At 37.7% G+C, this 18,947-nt stretch overlaps 2 protein-coding genes across 4 annotated transcripts in view; one reads left to right on the top strand and one right to left on the bottom strand.

The window, feature by feature from the left end:
* Nucleotides 1-17,829, top strand: part of LOC117414732 (phospholysine phosphohistidine inorganic pyrophosphate phosphatase) — a 34,365-nt gene extending 16,536 nt beyond the window's left edge. Inside the window, exon 7 of the mRNA XM_034024506.3 lies at nt 17,496-17,829. Within this exon, the coding sequence (XP_033880397.3) occupies nt 17,496-17,592 (97 nt within the window). The 3' untranslated portion in view covers nt 17,593-17,829. The remainder of the gene's footprint in view (nt 1-17,495) is intronic.
* LOC117414856 (protein FAM53B-like) overlaps nt 8,981-18,947 on the bottom strand; it is a 43,879-nt gene continuing 33,912 nt past the window's right edge. For 2 of the 3 annotated variants that reach the window (XM_034024681.3, XM_034024684.3), the window contains exon 6: nt 8,981-9,477. The gene's annotated coding sequence lies outside the window, so the exon portion shown is untranslated. Of the gene's footprint in view, nt 9,478-18,171; nt 18,242-18,752; nt 18,845-18,947 lie in introns of all 3 variants that reach the window. The other variant, XM_059026224.1, reaches the window with a different exon arrangement.

Here is an 18,947-nt window from a genome sequence, read left to right as displayed (position 1 = left end):
AAGCAGCCATATCTGATTTTGTACCAGACTAATTTAATTCCTTGGGGCTGTGCTGAAGTGATGCTGTATGTAGCAAACAAAAGTTTTAACCAGCAACTGATATTTTGCGTGGCATTCCCCCATGTTACCACTAGAGGGCGCTCTAACAGTGGAATCAAAGCCTCCAAAAGCAGCAGTTCTTCCAAGGTCAAGAGAACCCCCGCCAGTGAGTTTGTGTGTGAAATGTGAAAGTAGGCGGAAAATGAACGTTATACTCTCTATATAAAAGATAATATTAACCCCATAACAGATATGTGTCTAGGCAATGAAGCGTGGTAGATAGATATCCCTGTGACACACGCTGTTAACCTCTTCCCCATGCTGTTGCTGGCAAGTTCAGTTGCTCTGCAGTACACACTTTTCCAGGTGATATCCGTAAAGTGACCTTTGAACCAAACCCTACAATCTCTTCATGTAAACGTGGCAGCCTGGCTCTGGGAATTAAAGCCAATAAACTACTTTCAGAAAGAGGAAACTAGCTGAGCAATAATAAGTGCCATTGGCTTATTGAAACCTTTCCGCCAGAGCAATTAGTTCAGCCTTTGCCTTTTTATCTAGTGCACCTGGCTTACACTGCCGTGTAAAATGAAACGTTCAAACATCAACACAGTCTTTCAGGGCCTTACCTGTTATAATAGGAGAAGGTTACCAAGCAGGCCTTAGTAAGCGGTGCTTTTTGTTTGTTTTTGCTGGCTCTGATACTGCTCATGTTCTTCTCTTATCTTAGAGCAGTGTGAGGTCAAGTTAGACCCAGGGAAGGTTTGTTATTTCATCACCAGAAGGTTTTCAAGGTACAGTAAAGGCAGCAGATTATAAACATCTGAGATCATACTGTTTTTAACAATACATTTAACACAAATCAAAGAAATTAACCTTTAATAGACTGTATCCACAGGCCCAAACCCCCCAATGGTACAGTTTGAAACTGGATCAATCGGATCCTATTTGTTTGGTTCCAGAGCCAGATTGGAAAAGCAACTTGGTACAACTATGAAATATCACAGTTATAGTAAACTATGTGTTCTTCTAGTCTGGGTACATTTTGTGTATCGTTTTCTGTTTCTGGGTACTTTTTAAAACTCAAGTTTAAAAGTAACCCTTAATCCTGTATACAGTCCTCAGTCATGCCCTTCTCTCCAAGTACAGATGGGTACAACTGGTGTAACCATTAGCCTAGTGCATGCAAGAACACATCAGTAAGAAATACCACATAGAACAAATGTGTTATTTTTTAATACATCCAGTGGTGGTAGGTGTCACTGGGGGGACAGGTTAATGGTTACACACTGTGTGTGTACCAAATGTACTTTGAAAGAAGACATGTTTGACAGCTCTAATGAGGCCTCAACTTTTGATTTTTTTAATGTCACCAGGGTGTAATGACAAACAGAAAATTAAAGAATTGTGATGTTCCGGGCTTGTAACAAGTTTCACTTTTAAAGGTGAATGCAGACCATCCAGGTCTTTAAATAGTTAAGCTGCTCTTTTCTTTAAAAGCATCTTAAACCAGTTTCTGCTCTACCCTGGAAATCGCACTCTCTGATCTGCCAATGTCGGAGTGCCTCTTTAAATAAACATTAAAGTTACAGAAGTGTGGGTTCCCTCTGTGACGGGTGAAGGGCTGCTTTCCAGCTGCCGTTCAAGGTAATAAAAACTGAAAATGAACATTTCTGAAATGCTCACTGCTTGTGAAAACAAGTGTACAGCGAGCGCCAAGTATATTTCTTAATTTAAAAACTCAATAAAACGTAGCGAACAGAATTGGATCCTTGAGTGTTGTCTCTTTTACCTTGAAAGGTCTTGCAATGAACATACTTTGTTCAGTTGTCTTCAGTTGTATCCATGGGTTGATCCTCTGTGTAGCTGGTTTATGAACAGGAATCAGTTGAATACCACACTTGCATTGAGAGAGCACACAGATATTTTTGCCCTTGTGTCTTCAGATTGAACTGCACTAGAGGAGACTGAAGGATTCTAATCAGGCACTGTTCTTTCACCTCCAAAGATTGCAGTCATTTATATTGCAAAATGCCAAATTATCACTTAAGCAGTCTAAAAAAAAAAAAATCAATAAAAATACAGATATCTTCAAAGCACTTCAAAACTGCTCTAAGAAGTACAAATACATGTACATAAGACTATTAATTGCATGTGTGTTTTGTGCAGTTATTGCATAATTACTGTTTTGACTAAGTATAATTACAAAATTAAAGTGTAATTTAAAAGCAAAATTTGGGACAAAAAACATTTTACAGGATTTAACGTTACTGTAATATATAGAGTAGTACTAGAAAGATGTGGTGCTCATTCCATAGTTGGCTCCATTTAAAAAAAAAAAAAAAAAAAAAGGAGTTGTCCCATATTGTGGCACGCTATACAGCAGGGTTTATTTACAGGATCCATGGCACAGAATAAGCATACACATTCAACATGAAAGCATCACACACAGTTGAATTGATTAGATCTGCTATTTCCTGATAAGCAACCAACCAAATTTATAACCACAAAAAAAACCAATTTCCTTTTGAAATGGATAATGATGAAATACACACAGCGAACTGCACTTGAAAGATTGTGTCCTTCTTCTGGCTTTCATGGGTCATTATCATGATTGGTGGAGCCTGTGTTTTTTAATCTGTTTGTTTTTTCTGCAGCAGGTTGTTAGTTTGAGAAATTAGACTGGCCATCAATTACAGCTACCTTTATGGAATGTAAACAAACTGCACTGCCAATAATGTCTGCTTTCTTATATAAAACAACAAAACAAGTAAACAGGAATGTTAAGACACTGCAGCTTTAAATATGTCAGTTGACCTTTCATTTACAGCAATGGGGGGTTTACACAGTACACAGTGACACCTGGTCTCTGGGAATTGTAATTACATCCTGAATGGACATTTACTTCTGGTAAGGCACATTGTAACTATCGTACACATTTTCATGGATATTTATAGTAATCTTTAAATTTCTTTTGTATATTGATTTTCACACACACAAACTGTGTAAATTAATGCAAGATCCCAATAAAACAGTACATTTTTCTGTTAAATATGTTATATATTTATAATGGAGTGGCTCCAGGCTCATTCACAGCCTTTGACTGTAAGTGCTCGAGTCTCATGATCCGATTTTTCCATCATGGGGAAGAGAACACCCAAAGCAAATGGGATCGGAGACCCAGGAGCTCCGTGTTCTGAAAGGACATGAACCGGCAGCCCACGGGTGCATTAGTTGGTCTTTCATTATGGTGCAGTCAGCATATTTATTCTGAGGGGATGCTGGCACGCCCTCTTTGCTATAAATGTTCCGTTGGGCCGCCCCAGATCATTGTTTTAGCTCCCTCATTGTGCAAGCGGAGTTATCCAAGGGTCAATCTGCTACAAGCGTGATACACAAAGCCATTAGACCTTGGTTATGAAATAAATAAACTGCATACCCACTGTAGCATTGCATCTGTTTAAGTTTGCTTTGGGACTCGATAGGAAATTGCAAAAAGACGCACCCGTTGCAAGGGGCAGTGTCCAGCTGTGCGCTTGCATCGTCTCATGTTATTGCATGTTATTTTAGCATGTGTTGCGATGTCTGTTTAATTGCTAAATCAAATGGCTGCTAATATGCAATGTAATGTATACTGGACCATATATCAGTTGTCCTTCTGGTGTCTAATTTTCAGTGTATTAAAATTGTGTGTACAGTATATTCTTAAACCACATCACAGGAACCCTTCTAATCTGCTGGATGTCCTGTTGAAGTCGGGTCGGGCAATAGGTCTGTATCGTTTATATTTATTAAGTGTTACTCTCTATTAGTCGTACTGGGTCCACGGAGTAGAGCGTCAGACAGTAGTTTGTCTGGTTTACAGAACCTGGGCTCTCTGTGTATAATAAGAAGGGAACCCTGATGTAATTTATTTGGTAGTTCCTGTTCAGACCTCACAGAGTGGGGGGACTCGAATACCATAACTAATATTTTTTCCGGTTTGAATCCAAGCTATGCCACTGCTGACCGTGAACAGGAGTTCCCAGGGGGCGGCGTACAATTGGCCAAACGCTGCCCAGGCGGGGTAGGGGTTAGGTCAGCGACCTCTGTGGCTGGCCGGGCGCCTGCAGCACTCGTTTCGGAGGACGCAAGTGCTCGTCTTCATCTCTACCGAGTTAGTTGGGAGAAAATTGGAAAATGAATAAAAATAATTGTTAAAAAAAATTAATTAATTTCTCATACAGGTGCTTTCGATGAAGCTCAAACTAGCCACTGTTGGGTTATGAAGCCAGCTGGAGCTGCCGAATGGCCTCGTAACTTTTCTTACACTCTTTACTTTTGCTTTATATAGCTGACAGAATCTTCCAGCTCTGGGTCTGGACTGATATCTCACCCCCTTACAGAGGAGGGGAAGATCCTTTGAAGACAGGGTGGTGTGGTACAATGCCTGAGCAGTGCAGGGTAAGCCTACGTTGCCTCTGCCCCTGCCATACCTGCTGTGTGGGTAAACCATGGTCGTTAGTCTCTGCCTCTGTCCTCATGCCACCGATTTTACGAGCACACAATTCCTGACAAAAAGGAATGGAGCGCTGATAATTATGCACGTGTAAAACCTAATCACAGGGATCCTTTTCCTGGCTCCGAAAACCACTTTAGCCTGCGCTAAGTAGGGATTTCCTGTGCAGCTATGCCAGTGGCATTAATAGAGTTGAACTAAATAATCATTATACGTAATGCACACAAGGAAGAAAAGATCATTAAGGATGAAATCTTTAAGCTAAAAAAGTAAATACAATCCACTGCTGTAATTATGACTAATAGATTTGTGCCTCTATTAAATGGTGCTGGTGAAGTCTGGGGGGGGAGCCTTATCCCAGTACACTGTGTAACATCTTGTTCCAGTTACGGTCTGATGCTAAATATCAGGCTGTTCACAAATATTAATGTGAATCATAAAATAACAAGAATGTGGCAATTCCTAAAAATAAAATCAATCAGTGCATGCTTAAAATGTCTCAATTGAAGCCTCTTTACAAGGGCATTTGGGCATACAGTATATTCCGGTATGTAAAATATTACGAATTTGCATTCATGCCTGTCACAGCCTAGACTAGCCCTAGGTAGGGATTTGTCAATATGGTTTAATCCATCTGCCATTACTGATGCAAAATACATCTTCCCAGTTATTAATGTAAATTGCCACGTAAACTGCGCCGTCGGGAAAGGATGACCCTTTTTCAAATGACTGTTCTGCGTTAACTAGGGGGAAGATGACAGAAGCCCGGCTACAAGTCGGCATAACTATTATTCCTTATATGGGTGGTTTAACAGTGCCATGCGGCAGTAGAAATGATTTTTTCGAAACAATGTTCTTGTTTCGAAACAATGTTCTTGTTTTCTTCCTTGTCTTCTGGTGGCCCTCTGTTGCAACCCTGCTGGCTTTTTCTGTGGGGGCTGTGTTTTCTATGATGTGGTTCCTTATGCGGTAAGTGTAAATAATCACACTGCTAATCTGTAGATACATTGACAGTGTGCACTAGTAATTGCGAATCAGTTTTGAGAGTGAACAGTGTGCGCATATTGCCAACCTTACTCTTGCTGGCATGACAAGAACAAAATAAAAACACGTACCTTCAGGGCAGGCACACTTACTCTTGAGCATTTAGCTAGATCACAGCGGCTTTCACAGCTAAATAAGTGCCTGTGAACCTTTTAAAACCAATCTTGCTTTTAAAACAAAAAAAACAAAAAAAACAATCCCTAAATGAATCCTGCAATTGTAATAGTAGAATATACAGATTTCGGCTAAAAGTTGCTGCACTGCATCTTCCAAAGCAAAACACAACCATAGGGAAAATTACAAATCTCTACTAAGATTGAACATATCAGTAGAACACTGTTATCAGTAGAACACTCTGCTCTACTAACATTACTAGAATTGAATACAACAGTATTATAAATTAACAGCACAGCATAAATTCCTCTGTACATCCATAACACATACTTAAAAAAACATAAGGTAAAAACTAATAAGACATTAAGTCAAGTTGACAAAAATCTCCAGCCAGTGCCTTCACCATTGTGCTGATCCCTATGTTACAACCATCAGGGTCTTAATGGTCTTATTGGAGAGCTGGTCTATGAATAGAAGGGGGGGATCTACAAGGTAAAGAGACATTGAAAGAGCCTGACTTGAGCTTTTTGGAAAGGGAGTTTAACTGTATATAGGCTTGACTTACCAGGGATGGAAATAAGACTCTCATTGCAAAGCAGTTTGATCCATTCCTGGTTTCACTATGCGTTTAATAAGACCTACCTGAGCTTGTTACCTGTACTGGTAATGGCTAATCAAGCTCATAATAAAACCTGCAGTGGGTGAAACTGCTACTGTATGCAATAGGTGTCTTATTTCCATTCCTGCTTTACTATAGTAAGCTTTTGAACAGTGCAGCATTTACAGGCTTAGAAACAGCACACAGGAGGTGTATGTTGGAGCTCTCAAATGAAAATATCATAAATAGCATGCTTTAGAAAAGCAAGCATTATATTCTCCATGTAGGCTACAGGTTATGTTACATCATGTTCTCACAGAGGGGGATCTAGTAATTCCCATGGTTTCAGTATTCATAACTACCAGGGAGGCATAACTAACTGTAGTTATTTGATTTGGGGGTTTGAGTTTGCCAAGCCTGAAAACGTTAAAGAAATAAATCAGTGCTGGGTAATGGCTAAACTGAACTTGTTGCTAATGCATCTGTGTTTATATTTTGTGGCATCATGTGGTCTTCAGGGGACAGTGTAAGCTGTGATGTAAACAGTGATGTACTTTGATATGCTGTACACCGAGATATCGTCTACTTCCACCATTCCCAGAAAAAGGAACAGAATTACAGTGTCTTTGGATATTCCCATTCCACCCAAGGGGGAAACAACCTGTGACCCAGATCCATGAAACGCATATTACTCCATTCTAAAGTCAATTAACTCGAGTTCCATTCTTTGAACACAGACCCAGAGCCCTGGAGTGTGTTACACAGGCTCTTTGAACCATGTATTTGCTGCCAATTTCTGCTGCTTAACAAGAACATAGTGCACTGAAAATAACAAAGAAAGAACCCAGTGTGGTAAAGTCGTGCAATAGCAAACTGAGAGATCAAGTAAACACAGCATTATGGAGACTGGTATTATTCCCAGCTTGTAAAACATGTTTCACTGTTCTAGCCCCAGGATGCTATTGTGAAGCCTGTTTGTCCTCATTCCATCTTCTGCTGTCTCTCCACTCATAGCAGGGGGGCATAAAAAAAAGCGAGCGAGAAAAGAGAATAGGAAATCGTGACCCCAAACAACCTTCACCGTCTATGTAAAATAGATTTCGGTACAGTAATCATTTATTGTTTATTCTTTTTTAAAAAAAATATTATACTTTTTAGATGTTTTCCTTTGCTGTAGCATATTGCAATAATTGTAATAGAAATATTTTGTATTGTATTTTTATGTATTTATGTACAGTGCCTTGTGATGCTTCGGTATGAAAGGCGCTATATAAATTAAATAAATAAATAAATAAATAAATAAATAAATAAATGGAGTACTGTATATAAAATGTGGCAGGGAGTTTATTATAATCACACATTATAGATCCTATATATTTTTTTTTATTTTTATGAATCCTTATTTTTTATAATATAACATTTACCTTTAAAATATTTGATTCTGTGTATTTCAAAAACATGTTCTTTATGTAGTAGAGATACTATTTAGTATCAAGGTGAATTACATAGTAGAGAGCTAGATGATGAGGATGAATTTTTATACAGTGACAATTCAGTACACATAGTAAAATACAAGTTTTTCTCCATTGTGAAATGTATGTATAATGCAGCTGATTAAATAGTTTCCCAGGCATGGAATGGTACTGCTTCTACCCAGTGAGATTAGGAGTCAAGGGTCATAAATTGAAGCCAGTGGAAAGTTTCACTCCACAACACCTCTTTGCTTCGCGTGGCAGCGATCTGTTTTGGGAAAACAACTGTGTACACTGACGGACACAGTTTTATTACCTAAACATTCATTGCTGTTACTTACTTGTATACATATACAGCCTTAATCGTTGTAGTTTCGGTGGATATTTTTATTATAAGGTTGACTGACCCTGGTTCAACTGGAGAGTTGTTCTTCATGTTGCTTAAAACAGCAGGATCTCATCAATTCTAAACGTTTGCTTACTTATCCCTTTACTACCGTGTATGATCATGCAGAATGCCTGCTATTATCAATAGCTGCCAAACACAAGTTCTGTTTTTTTTTTCATAAGGGTTGTTCATGTCTGCCTGTCTGCATGCTGTGTGCATTTCTAAAACTGAAGGAGTTCAACGTTTGACAAGATAATTAAAGAACACCCTGTCAACTAGTTCAAGTTACATCATTCTTTTATTTTTTCAAATTTTATGATTGAGGAAGTTATAGATAAATTAACTGAACAAACACATATTTCCTATATCTATTGCAACTGGCCTTTCTATCTGCAGAAAATGGAGTTCCAATTTGCGGTAAAGGTCACTCATATCAGCATGCTTTTAAATGAATGATGGAACAGACAGCACAAAGAGGCAACAATATTATTTAGGCATTTGTTATTTAAAAAAAAAAAAAAAAAAAAAAAGATGACAACCAACATCTGACCGCGCCAATATGAACTGGATCTTTGAATTCCCAGCAGCTGTTTGTACTTCCATATCAGACCTTTCTGTCGGGCAGTTAGTCGATGATTAATAATTAATGAGTCCTTTTCACAACAAGACAACCACTCACTAAATTACAAGGTGAAACATAGCGCCTCCTTTGTCTGTGTATTTTCTTACCCGTTAGTACTTTTCCACACCCTGAGCAGTAAAAAAAAAATTAAAAAAAAATGAAGCATTCTGGGTAGCAGATGGTATTTAGGACACTTGACTACATATAATAACATCATTTAGAACTTTTATTTAAACATCATGTAATCAAAGAAACAAAATGATATTGCAGAAGTCTACCGGAAGCCATAACAGTAATACAGTATTTCATGTTAGATTTTTAAATGTCACATTTTTTAATTTGTCAGTTTTTCGTTAAGCATATGGAAAACTACAAAGCAGTATGCAATTCAATATGTTAACGTAACATTATTCAGAGGGTTTTATCGACTTTATGATGCAAATTTAGTTAACTCTATAGGGTGATGCTAAACGTCTGGCCATAGCTGTACAATCGTGGCCTTTTTCAGTTGCTCTCGCCGAACACATGCCCTGCGTTAGAACCACATGCATTCATAACGCAAAGAGCGCTCGGATAATTCCAAATAAAACACGTTGCCGCTCAGTAGCCCCCAAAGGAAAATAATCCCATCTTGCTGACAACTGAAAAACTAGTCCTGTTCCAAACACTTCATTCTGCAATAAAGGTGCAAGACTGGCAGATGACCTGTAAAAGGAACAAAGGTACAGAATGAGCCTGGGGTGCTGTAAAACGATTCAGCACTCAGGACAGGTTTCAACACAATCCAGCGCAATTCAAATACCCTGCTGGTTTGCGGTGTTTGAGGTTTTGCTCATTTTACCCCACTTAGTCTGCATGCTTACTAAATCTATCAGTCTTGCAGTAAATCATTTATTAGCAAGCCGTCTTACAGTTTGATGGTACCCTAAAGGTTTTACTACTATGCAGGATCATGCAGAAGGACTGTAAGGGAGATTATATATATATATATATATATATATATATATATATATATATATATATATATATATATATATATCTCCTTGTGACCGAGCATAGGCTCTACACATGGGTGCACATGTGTGTGGGTGTGTTTGGTGGCTGGCAGTCACCTTGGTGAAGGGGCAGCCTGGAGGCAAGATGGCCACTGTTTGCACAGCCACATGGTTTTGATTGTTGATTGTTTAATTGAAACAGCGGAAAGGTGTGGAATGTGGCCAGGTGGTGATTGGATGATTAATTGTCAATCAACCCTTGGTCACATGGTATAAAACAGAACAATTAATGTTTGTTTGGTGAGCGAGACAGCAGGTTGTGCTCTGTGTTTAATCGCTGGGGAAGGCATAGCTTTGGTGGTTTAGTATTTAGCTTTGGTGTTTTGGGTTGTAGTGTTTAGTTTGAACTAAAATTTTGTTCCTGTGTTTTTGTTTTGTTTATTTGTTGTTAAAAGTGCAGAGAAAGCACTAAACTGCAGTTTCCGTGTCTAGATCTAATATTCAAGGCCACAGGCCAGCCTTGATCGGGACGCTGCCTCACAAACCTGTACAAGCCTGTTGTATCCAATTTGCATGAGCCAGTTTCACTTGAATTTGAATAACGCCAGACTGTCTCTTCCTTGTTATTGGAAACTGTTTAAAGGAGCTTTGCTTTTGTAATTATTATTCACAATTATTCAGGGGCTGTGAAGTTGTCTTTTATGTGAGATAATAATAATAATGATAATGTGCATTTTTAATGGGCTTCCCACTATATTCAAGCCTAGCTTACCACATGTAATATTAACACATGCTTGATTATATGTGGAAAGAGCTTCTTCCAAACAGCACTGTCATGAAGGGTTATGGTGCAAACAGTATACTGTAGATTAGAATGTTTAAAAAGGAATTTGAACGTTTAGGGATATAGTTTTTTTTTTCCTTCTAGTTTAAATATAAATGGGTAATTGTATGTAAACATAATGTGTAAAAAATAATGTGATATCTTGTAACAATTGTAAGTCGCCCTGGATAAGGGTGTCTGCTATGAAATAAATAAATAATAATAATAATAATAATAATATACAGTTTTCTAAACCTTTGGTTTGATCTAATATTCCCTGCCAGCAGTCCCAATTAAAACAAATTAAACCAAGAAATAGTTAAAAACAACAAACCTTCTCTCCTCAAAGATCAACAGACAGTATTTATCGAGCTGCAGCTGCCGTGCTAGTCTCTATTATTTTCCACTTCAGTTTTTTTATTGCTTCATGTCTATATTAATACCCAGCGCAATAAAAATAAACAGGGAGTAAGGACTGACGATGACAGTGACAGCAGTTTAATGTAAATGAGCCTCTTTGTCCAAGGATTTCAAATATGAAAGAGTTTTCCTGCATATTCCCAGATTAAATGGCACTTCAAATCATGTTCTGCTGAAATAACCCTTCTCAGATTCTCAGTAATAAAGCCCTGTCCGTGATAGTATAAATGTGTTTTTGTGATTTGCTGAGTACATGACACAAGTAAACAGTATTACTTTACTAAACTCTTTATTGTTTTAGTCATTTCCCAAAGCTAACTAAAATGAACATGTCAATGTGTATTTGCTGACACCAGTCACGTTGCTACAGCATTTGATTTTGCCACGTGGGATGCCAAATGGCCTCTGGTCTTGGGGTCCTATGAAAGTTCCAAACATGGCAATCTGGAGTACAAATCCCCACCCTTATAAAAATGAACCCAAGTAAAAGCAAGGCAAACTGTAATAAAGCACAGGTAAGCGTTGTAAAGCATGCAAACACAAACCATCCTAAACAATAGTAAATGAATAGCATAACCATATGAAAAGTATAGGAAAACTGCAAAAATACTTTTGTAATGGAAATTTCTCCAAACACTGTATACACACATTCAGAGAAGCCTTACCCGTTTGAGAGCAAGCTATAAGGCATGCCTTGTATTTTGATTGTAGAAGGGAAGAATAATAGCAGTCATGTTTACATAGGAGGAACAGCAATTAGTTGCAAAAGGGAGAGGCGGGAAGCCATAACAAGTTTAGGTCTGGGTGTAATCTAGCAACAGCAATAAGAAATGAAGAGCTCAATAAGGCTCTTGCAGCAGCAACACAAAAAACAAATTACAATCAGACAAATAGTTTTCTGCGTAAGAATTGACATTGAACGGGCTGTCTGCTGTGTATCTGCTGTTTGACTGTGTAAGGTTATGGATTACCCCACATTAGGTGGATGCTGCCTACTGTACTGTATGCATGATTGGATGAAACTCTCAAACTCTAAAGCACAGTTTTGATAAAAGAAGTTCAAATTGAACTTTGGATTTCACCTAGATGTTTTAAAAGCATGCATTTTCTTTCACCACTTTTAAAAATCAATGTTGATGATTGTACATTGTTATTATCGGTAGGAACTCTGCATACTGTCAGCCCTCACCTGCACTGGAACAACATAAAGTTAAATAGGTTGTAATTAAATTGCATCTTGGACTCCGTGAACTCATTTTGATTTAGCTTGTGAAATACAACAGGGTTGGTAACATGATGAAGTCACACGCTTTGTGCCAAAATTTTGCGAGTCTTAATTTATAACTACATTGGGTAATTTATTTATTTGAAATTACATTACTTTGAAATACATTCAGCTGGCTTGTCAAGGAGAGTGTTTAAAAACAAAACACTTCAGTCCTCCCTCACCCCCTGTATATCTCAGGAGCCTTTGCATAAATAAACTGGAAGCTCTCCTGTGTGAATCCCTGGGTTTATGGAGCCTTTGCAATGGCATGTTCTGGAATCCATGCTTGTGTGTATTTGTAGTTCCTTCTCATTTGCTGAGGAGCGAGCCCACAGTATGCAGTGTGGGAGGGGATGTGGGGAGCAGCAAAGCATCAGATTGAGGTGACCTAATGTGCTCACTGCACCCCTGCAAGCACGGCCACTGATTAAATGAATGCATAATTTACAGTGTTTACACAAAGGGAGTCAAACTGTTTAAAAAATAAATAAATAATGCCCACACCAGTTAATCCTGGCATAGCTGTAGCAAAGCAGTGACTCTAGATAAACAGTCCAAGTTTCTGTTTTAACCATAAATGTTGTTCATTTTACTGTCCATTAAAGACTCACATTAGGCATTAGACTCACTTCTGTTTTATGACACAACGCATGCCCATTTCTTCAGATCTGTTATTCTAATACCACAGTGGATGTGGATCATCGTGATATGCAGGTCTAAGTTGGTATTTAAATATGTGGGATATGTGTGTTACTTATGTATAGTTATTTATGCTACAGAGATTGCAGCGTACCTAAATGAATGTAACCATGGTAATCATCTTACTAAGACATGCTGACCCAGATACAAGTAGAGCAGTCTCTCTGTGTAATTACTGTACATCTTACTGGTGTATATCTGATTTCCTATTGTTTTCATTTATTAATTCAAAGTGTTGTGTATTGCCAGCTCAGCTCCCCGGGCACTGTTCTGGTCAATGATTTCTCACTACTTTGTGTTTGTTACAGTCCTCTGCAGTCCTGGTCAACAGTATCTGCCGATCAGCAGTTATTTTTAGGAATTTGTTGTTGTTCCGTAATGAGTTGTGAAAAAGTTTTTTTTTTTTTTATCATACCTCTTTCAAACTAATTAATTAAAGATACATACAAAATATTTATATATGTTCCTACTCGTTTATGGCCAAACAGCTTCAGTAGATATTACAACGTGTCTCAGCCATTACACCAGCCATTACAATGGCTGGCTAATTGCCATTGTAATACTTGGAGCTCAGGGGTTGCAAAACTACATTGCGTTAGTAAGATTAGAAATCCGTGCAGAGAAGATAACAAGTTACTCATTTAATGAAGGTACAATACTTCACGTTATTTTAATTAATCTTTCATTTATTTCATTGGTCATTCGTTTTGTGGCCGTTAGTGAATCACTAGTGGACACAAGCATACCTTACCAAATATATAGATATTAAATATCCTGTTTTCAATTTTTTTAACCCTACCTTTATTATTTTCTGTGACATTTTTTTAAAGCTCCCCTAACATCATGTAGTTGAACTTTTCAATTTCTAAACCATTATCTTCTAATTAAAAAGCCTCTGACTGTACAGCACTAGGCCTGTTTACAATTCCAATGCAAATTCTACAGGAGGCACTACTTTGTATTCAAACAAACAAAGGCTTCCCAGATTCATTCCTCAATCCAACTGCTTTTACCCACCAGGTTGCCAGAATAATTGGCTCCTAATTGTCACTGTACTCATACTGATTGTACTGATTAGAGCTATACAGTCAGCACTCAGATATCCGTTACAGTCGTGTTTTACCGCCCTTGTATTAAGAATAAAATCAATCCCCATTATGTATATGTAACAAGTGAATGCACTTCCCCCTCACACGTGATTTCCGACTCCACCAGTCACCAGTTTTCTGATACAAAGCCTGTCTCTTCAATGTTACAATTTACTTGTTTAACAATCACAGTCTTTATTTTTTTATTTTTTTGCCTTTATTCTGTCTTTATTATTGTGCAGTTACACAGTGCGTCCTCCAAAAACAAAGTGAACAAGACAAGGCACGGTAATGTAAAAGTTAATCATTAAACAGTTTTAGATACTGTGATATATATATATATATATATATATATATATATATATATATATATATATATATATATATATATATATATATAATATAATTTTTTTTTTTAATCAGTGATCTTTAGTTGTTTTTGTGCATTTTCATTTGCAAGTGAACTGTGACATTAGGGCCTTATTGAGCACTATATTTTGCAATTTTGAATACTGACTTTGGATACTGTTAATTCTGGAAACTGGTGTTTTTTTCATCTTTTGCTAAATTGCATTGCCTTTTATGTTTTACGCAGTTCTGTGCATGGGTAACATTTTGATTTCATTTTGCTGTTGGATCGTTAATAGGAAATTTTACATACTGCTACAATATGTATCGGATTAAAAAGTATGTACTGTATTAGTCAAAGTGTCGTCTATTTTGGCAAGTGATATTTTCAGAATCATATCGTTCTGAATTAAAATACTACTTCTGTTGAAAATATAGTACTGTACCAACAAAACCAACTACAGTACATCTAAATGGAAGCCTACTTATTTTAAAACACAGTCCTTTAAGCTATATATTTTCTGACATTCTATCTTTTTTGTGTTTGTTGAAAAAAGTGTTTGTCTTTTACTGCTGTGTTATTCCCACAACTCGTGCACTAACAAATTTCAATGAAATAATCAATGAAAGACCCCTCTGGATGAAAAACAAAATTAACAGGAGGACCGTCTTCAGATAGTTAAACATTCAAGACATATTGATGTAAATATCCTGCCTTGACCCCACGAACGATCTACCATCATCATGAGCCACCTCTTCTGATATGTCAGATATAAGAAAAAGATAAGAAATAAAACAGCAACAGTGCCAAAGAAAAGAAAAATACGTGCTACAATATACGTCTCCCTGTACAGTTCCTCACACCCAATATTTTTTCTTTCAATACGAAATGTGTGTCTGTGTGTGCAGGGCAGGAGGTTGTTTGGGTGGTAGGGGCCAGTTTACAACGTGCTCACCTACGTACACGTAAAATCAGATGAAATAATCAGATATGTGTCACGCTCGTTTAACCGTCACTGAAGTCAAAATTATATAGGGTCGGATATGTGAGTGCTGACTGTAGTCAACATGTTCCCACCAACAATAGTTGAAATTCTTATCATATGGAATAAAATACACAAGCCATGAGTGTGGGTTGCCATTTAATGGTTAAACATGGAATAACACCCAGAATCCACCAGGTCTTACTAATTCCAGCTACATACTTGGTTACAACCACAAGCAACTAGCTTTATATACACCAACTCCACCTGCTGGACATTAAATGCATAATGGCTCACATTACTTGGGATATACGTTCCTATAAAAAAGTGAGTCATTTTGTATTATATGCAGCTAGCTAACTGTGCTCAAAGCTCCACTTGAAATGAATCTGCTATCTTAGAGACCCCCCATTCAGCACACACCACACCATACCAAAGAGATCCCTTTGTAAAATATAAAGACATTGATTACAATGTTTAAGAGCTTGTTTAAATGTACTATGACTAACTTTTTTTATTATTATTATTTACTGCTATATTCTGAAAAAAAAGGGATTTATGCTTTGATAGGGCCTGTTTATGTCATTAAATGATAAATAATGATAAAATGTTCCGGCGCGTTGATATTAAAATGACTTACCTGTAATAATTACACCATATATACCAAATATGTGTATTGTACAAATGGTTGTCTGAACAATGGGTGGGGCAGACCAAACCAGGTTTGTAGAAACAAGCTAACTTAAACCAAGCTTACTCTAATTTGATATAAAAATGTGATTGCTATTATTCCTGATTCTACTTAGCTATACCACATATTTCCATTACTATTTCTGAACCCTAAGCAAAACATTTGCAGTACAAAAGTGGTCAGTGGTCATTCTCACTTTCATCATTAATTAAATGTATTTGAGGGGTGTTTGAGTTCAGCTGGATAGTGCTTTTGTACAGTATTATATATCAAAAAATCCTTTATGAAGGTGATCCAGGATGCCTTTGGCTGGTCTCTATGTTGGGTAAAGAAGTTCCATGCATAACTGATAGGGAGATCATTGATGCAACTCAGTGTGCACCAGCAGGCACGTTTTAGCTTTTTTTTTCTTAGATTTGGCATTTTTAAAAGTTGTTATTGGCTTCCATTTGCAGTAATGGTCATGCCCAGTATCTCTGAATCACGTGTATACCTTAACCAGGAATTAATATAAGGGGTTTGTTAAGCAACCTCTAATTGTCTGCATTGTTAAAGTGGTTGACAACTCCAGTTCGAAGCAGGCGACAGGACAGTGTTCTAAAACATTTCTATTCCAGTTGGCAGAGCTGCAGGGTGTATATGATGAACTGCAAGCTAGTTCATCTTTCCTGTGTAACATCTGCTGTTGGAAAAGCCTTGTCATGAAGTTCTGCCCATTCCCTCCCCTCCCACGCTCTAAATTTTAAGGAACGATGAAGAAAGCTAAAAATAAATCGGAGTTATCAATCATGCAATGCCTGGCTTGACCATCTGCTCTGATCCCCTGAAGTTGTTGGATTCTCCTTGTCTTCTTGTGCATATTTAAACTAACTCTATGGCTGCCTCTGTTGCTAAAGACACATACTTTGCACTCCCTGCCAGCTACCGAAGCTTGCAGAGCATACTTCTGCCTATACATTGCTGGGATGCATTCTTAACAGTTGTTCTTTTCCCTAAGATGACAAGGCTGTTTTATTTTTGCAAGTACTCTTTGAACTGTTTGATTGATTATTGTGTTGACATATATTCACAAAGGATTATAACACTAATATGTGATGCAGTGTAAGCATGAGGGTTTTAAAAACCTGGCTGGACAATGCTGATACAACCAGTTTATCGTCCTTGTGCAGTACTAGAATAAAAAGTTTATAAACGAATGTACGCTCATTTAAGCCCACTGAATTTACATCATTGTAAAGTTCCTTTGTGGTTACAGCCGTGACCTACAGCTTGCTTTTGTGACTTTTTGCTACAGTGCACTATGATAAATATATACGTATATCTCACACATATTTGCAGTTGGTTACTATGGCTTGTGTTTTTTTTCTAAGGGATGAAACCAACTCTCCCCTTCCTGTTTATGTCCGTAGGCCCAACGATGAGAAGCACCCCACGGTCAAGGCAGACGGTTATGTGAACAACTTGGCTGAAGCTGTGGATGGGATCCTGAAACACTTGGGTGAATGAAGGTGGTGTCAAGGGCGCTAGCAACTGTGAGATTCATTTAGAACACAGGGCTCCTTTAGTAGAGAAATGCCTCTTCGATAACACACACTGCACCATGACGACTCATTAGTGGCTAACCCGCTAAACTTGTTTAATAGCAGGAAACTGACATTGTAACTACATGCATGTTAGACAGCTCTGGCACAGGGAGGGGATTTATTAAGTTCTGAAGTTCGTAAATAAATCAATGAAAATTGTTATAGTGTCTCTTTTTATTTAGTGTGTATATGTGGGTGAGAACATGATTGGCCTTTGCCATTGTGGCCAAGATCACACATCAGTCTGGGATGTTGTTGTGGACTTTATAGAGTACAAGAATGGCCCCAGGTTTGCCACTATTTAAATAATTCATTTTCTAAACAAAATGCCAGCTTTGTATTTTATAGATTGTTGAGAAGAAAAGCTTTCATTTTAGCTTCAGGCCACATGCTTGTATAATGTGGTTTTCTTAACGAGAATTACCCTAAACTGAATCAGATTAAAATCAAACACATTTCTTTTTGTAATTTTTCAGAAAACCCCAAATTAGACCCCACTCACCGCAGGAGGATGGCCTTGCAGACTATTTTACCACACTGCGTTTACACAGGAATTCAATGCTTTGTCTTTTCTTCAGAAAATCACAGAGTAGTTGTAACGCCAGCCACAGAAAGAGGAGTTAACATTGAATTATTAAAAAAAAAAAATACTGTAGGATTTCTCCATTGGGCTAAACACAACACTGTCATCCTTATTGTCATACAGTATTTGATTAGAAATATGAAAGAAAACCGCAGTTACAACTGATGGCTCAGTTTGCAAGGTGTGAAACAATCCAAACTTTCAGTATACCACTAGTAGCAAAAACTTATTGATATGCTAATTTAAATTGTAATAAGGATGCATAAATATAGCAAACCAATTATTACTTACAGGGATTACAATTCAACTTTTACCAGCACTTAAGATGTCTAAGTCCCACAGACGTATGCACTGGAGTAGATTTGTGGCAGTGTCCTCTGTTAATCACCAGGGGAATGTATGTATCATAACAAGCAAAATGAATTGTTGACATGAACAGAGATTTCTTACAGATTAGAGGCTGGGATTATTAGAGGGGTTATGGAAGGTTGTAAACTCACCAGTATGAAATAGGATCTGGAACCCAATCAAGAATGTAAACCACAGTGTCATGCAGATTAATTGATAAAGGATGTGGAGATGAATACTCTCACTGCATTGAGAGAGAGCGAGAGAGAGAGGGGGGAGAAAGGGAGAAGAAGGAACAGGGCTCGCTGAGTGCCTGGTTTACAAATGCAGGTCAGATGCAAGTCATG

Source organism: Acipenser ruthenus, chromosome 7 (genome assembly GCF_902713425.1).
Source record: "Acipenser ruthenus chromosome 7, fAciRut3.2 maternal haplotype, whole genome shotgun sequence".
Taxonomy (NCBI): domain Eukaryota; kingdom Metazoa; phylum Chordata; class Actinopteri; order Acipenseriformes; family Acipenseridae; genus Acipenser; species Acipenser ruthenus.
This window is presented reverse-complemented; position numbering and strand designations above follow the sequence as displayed.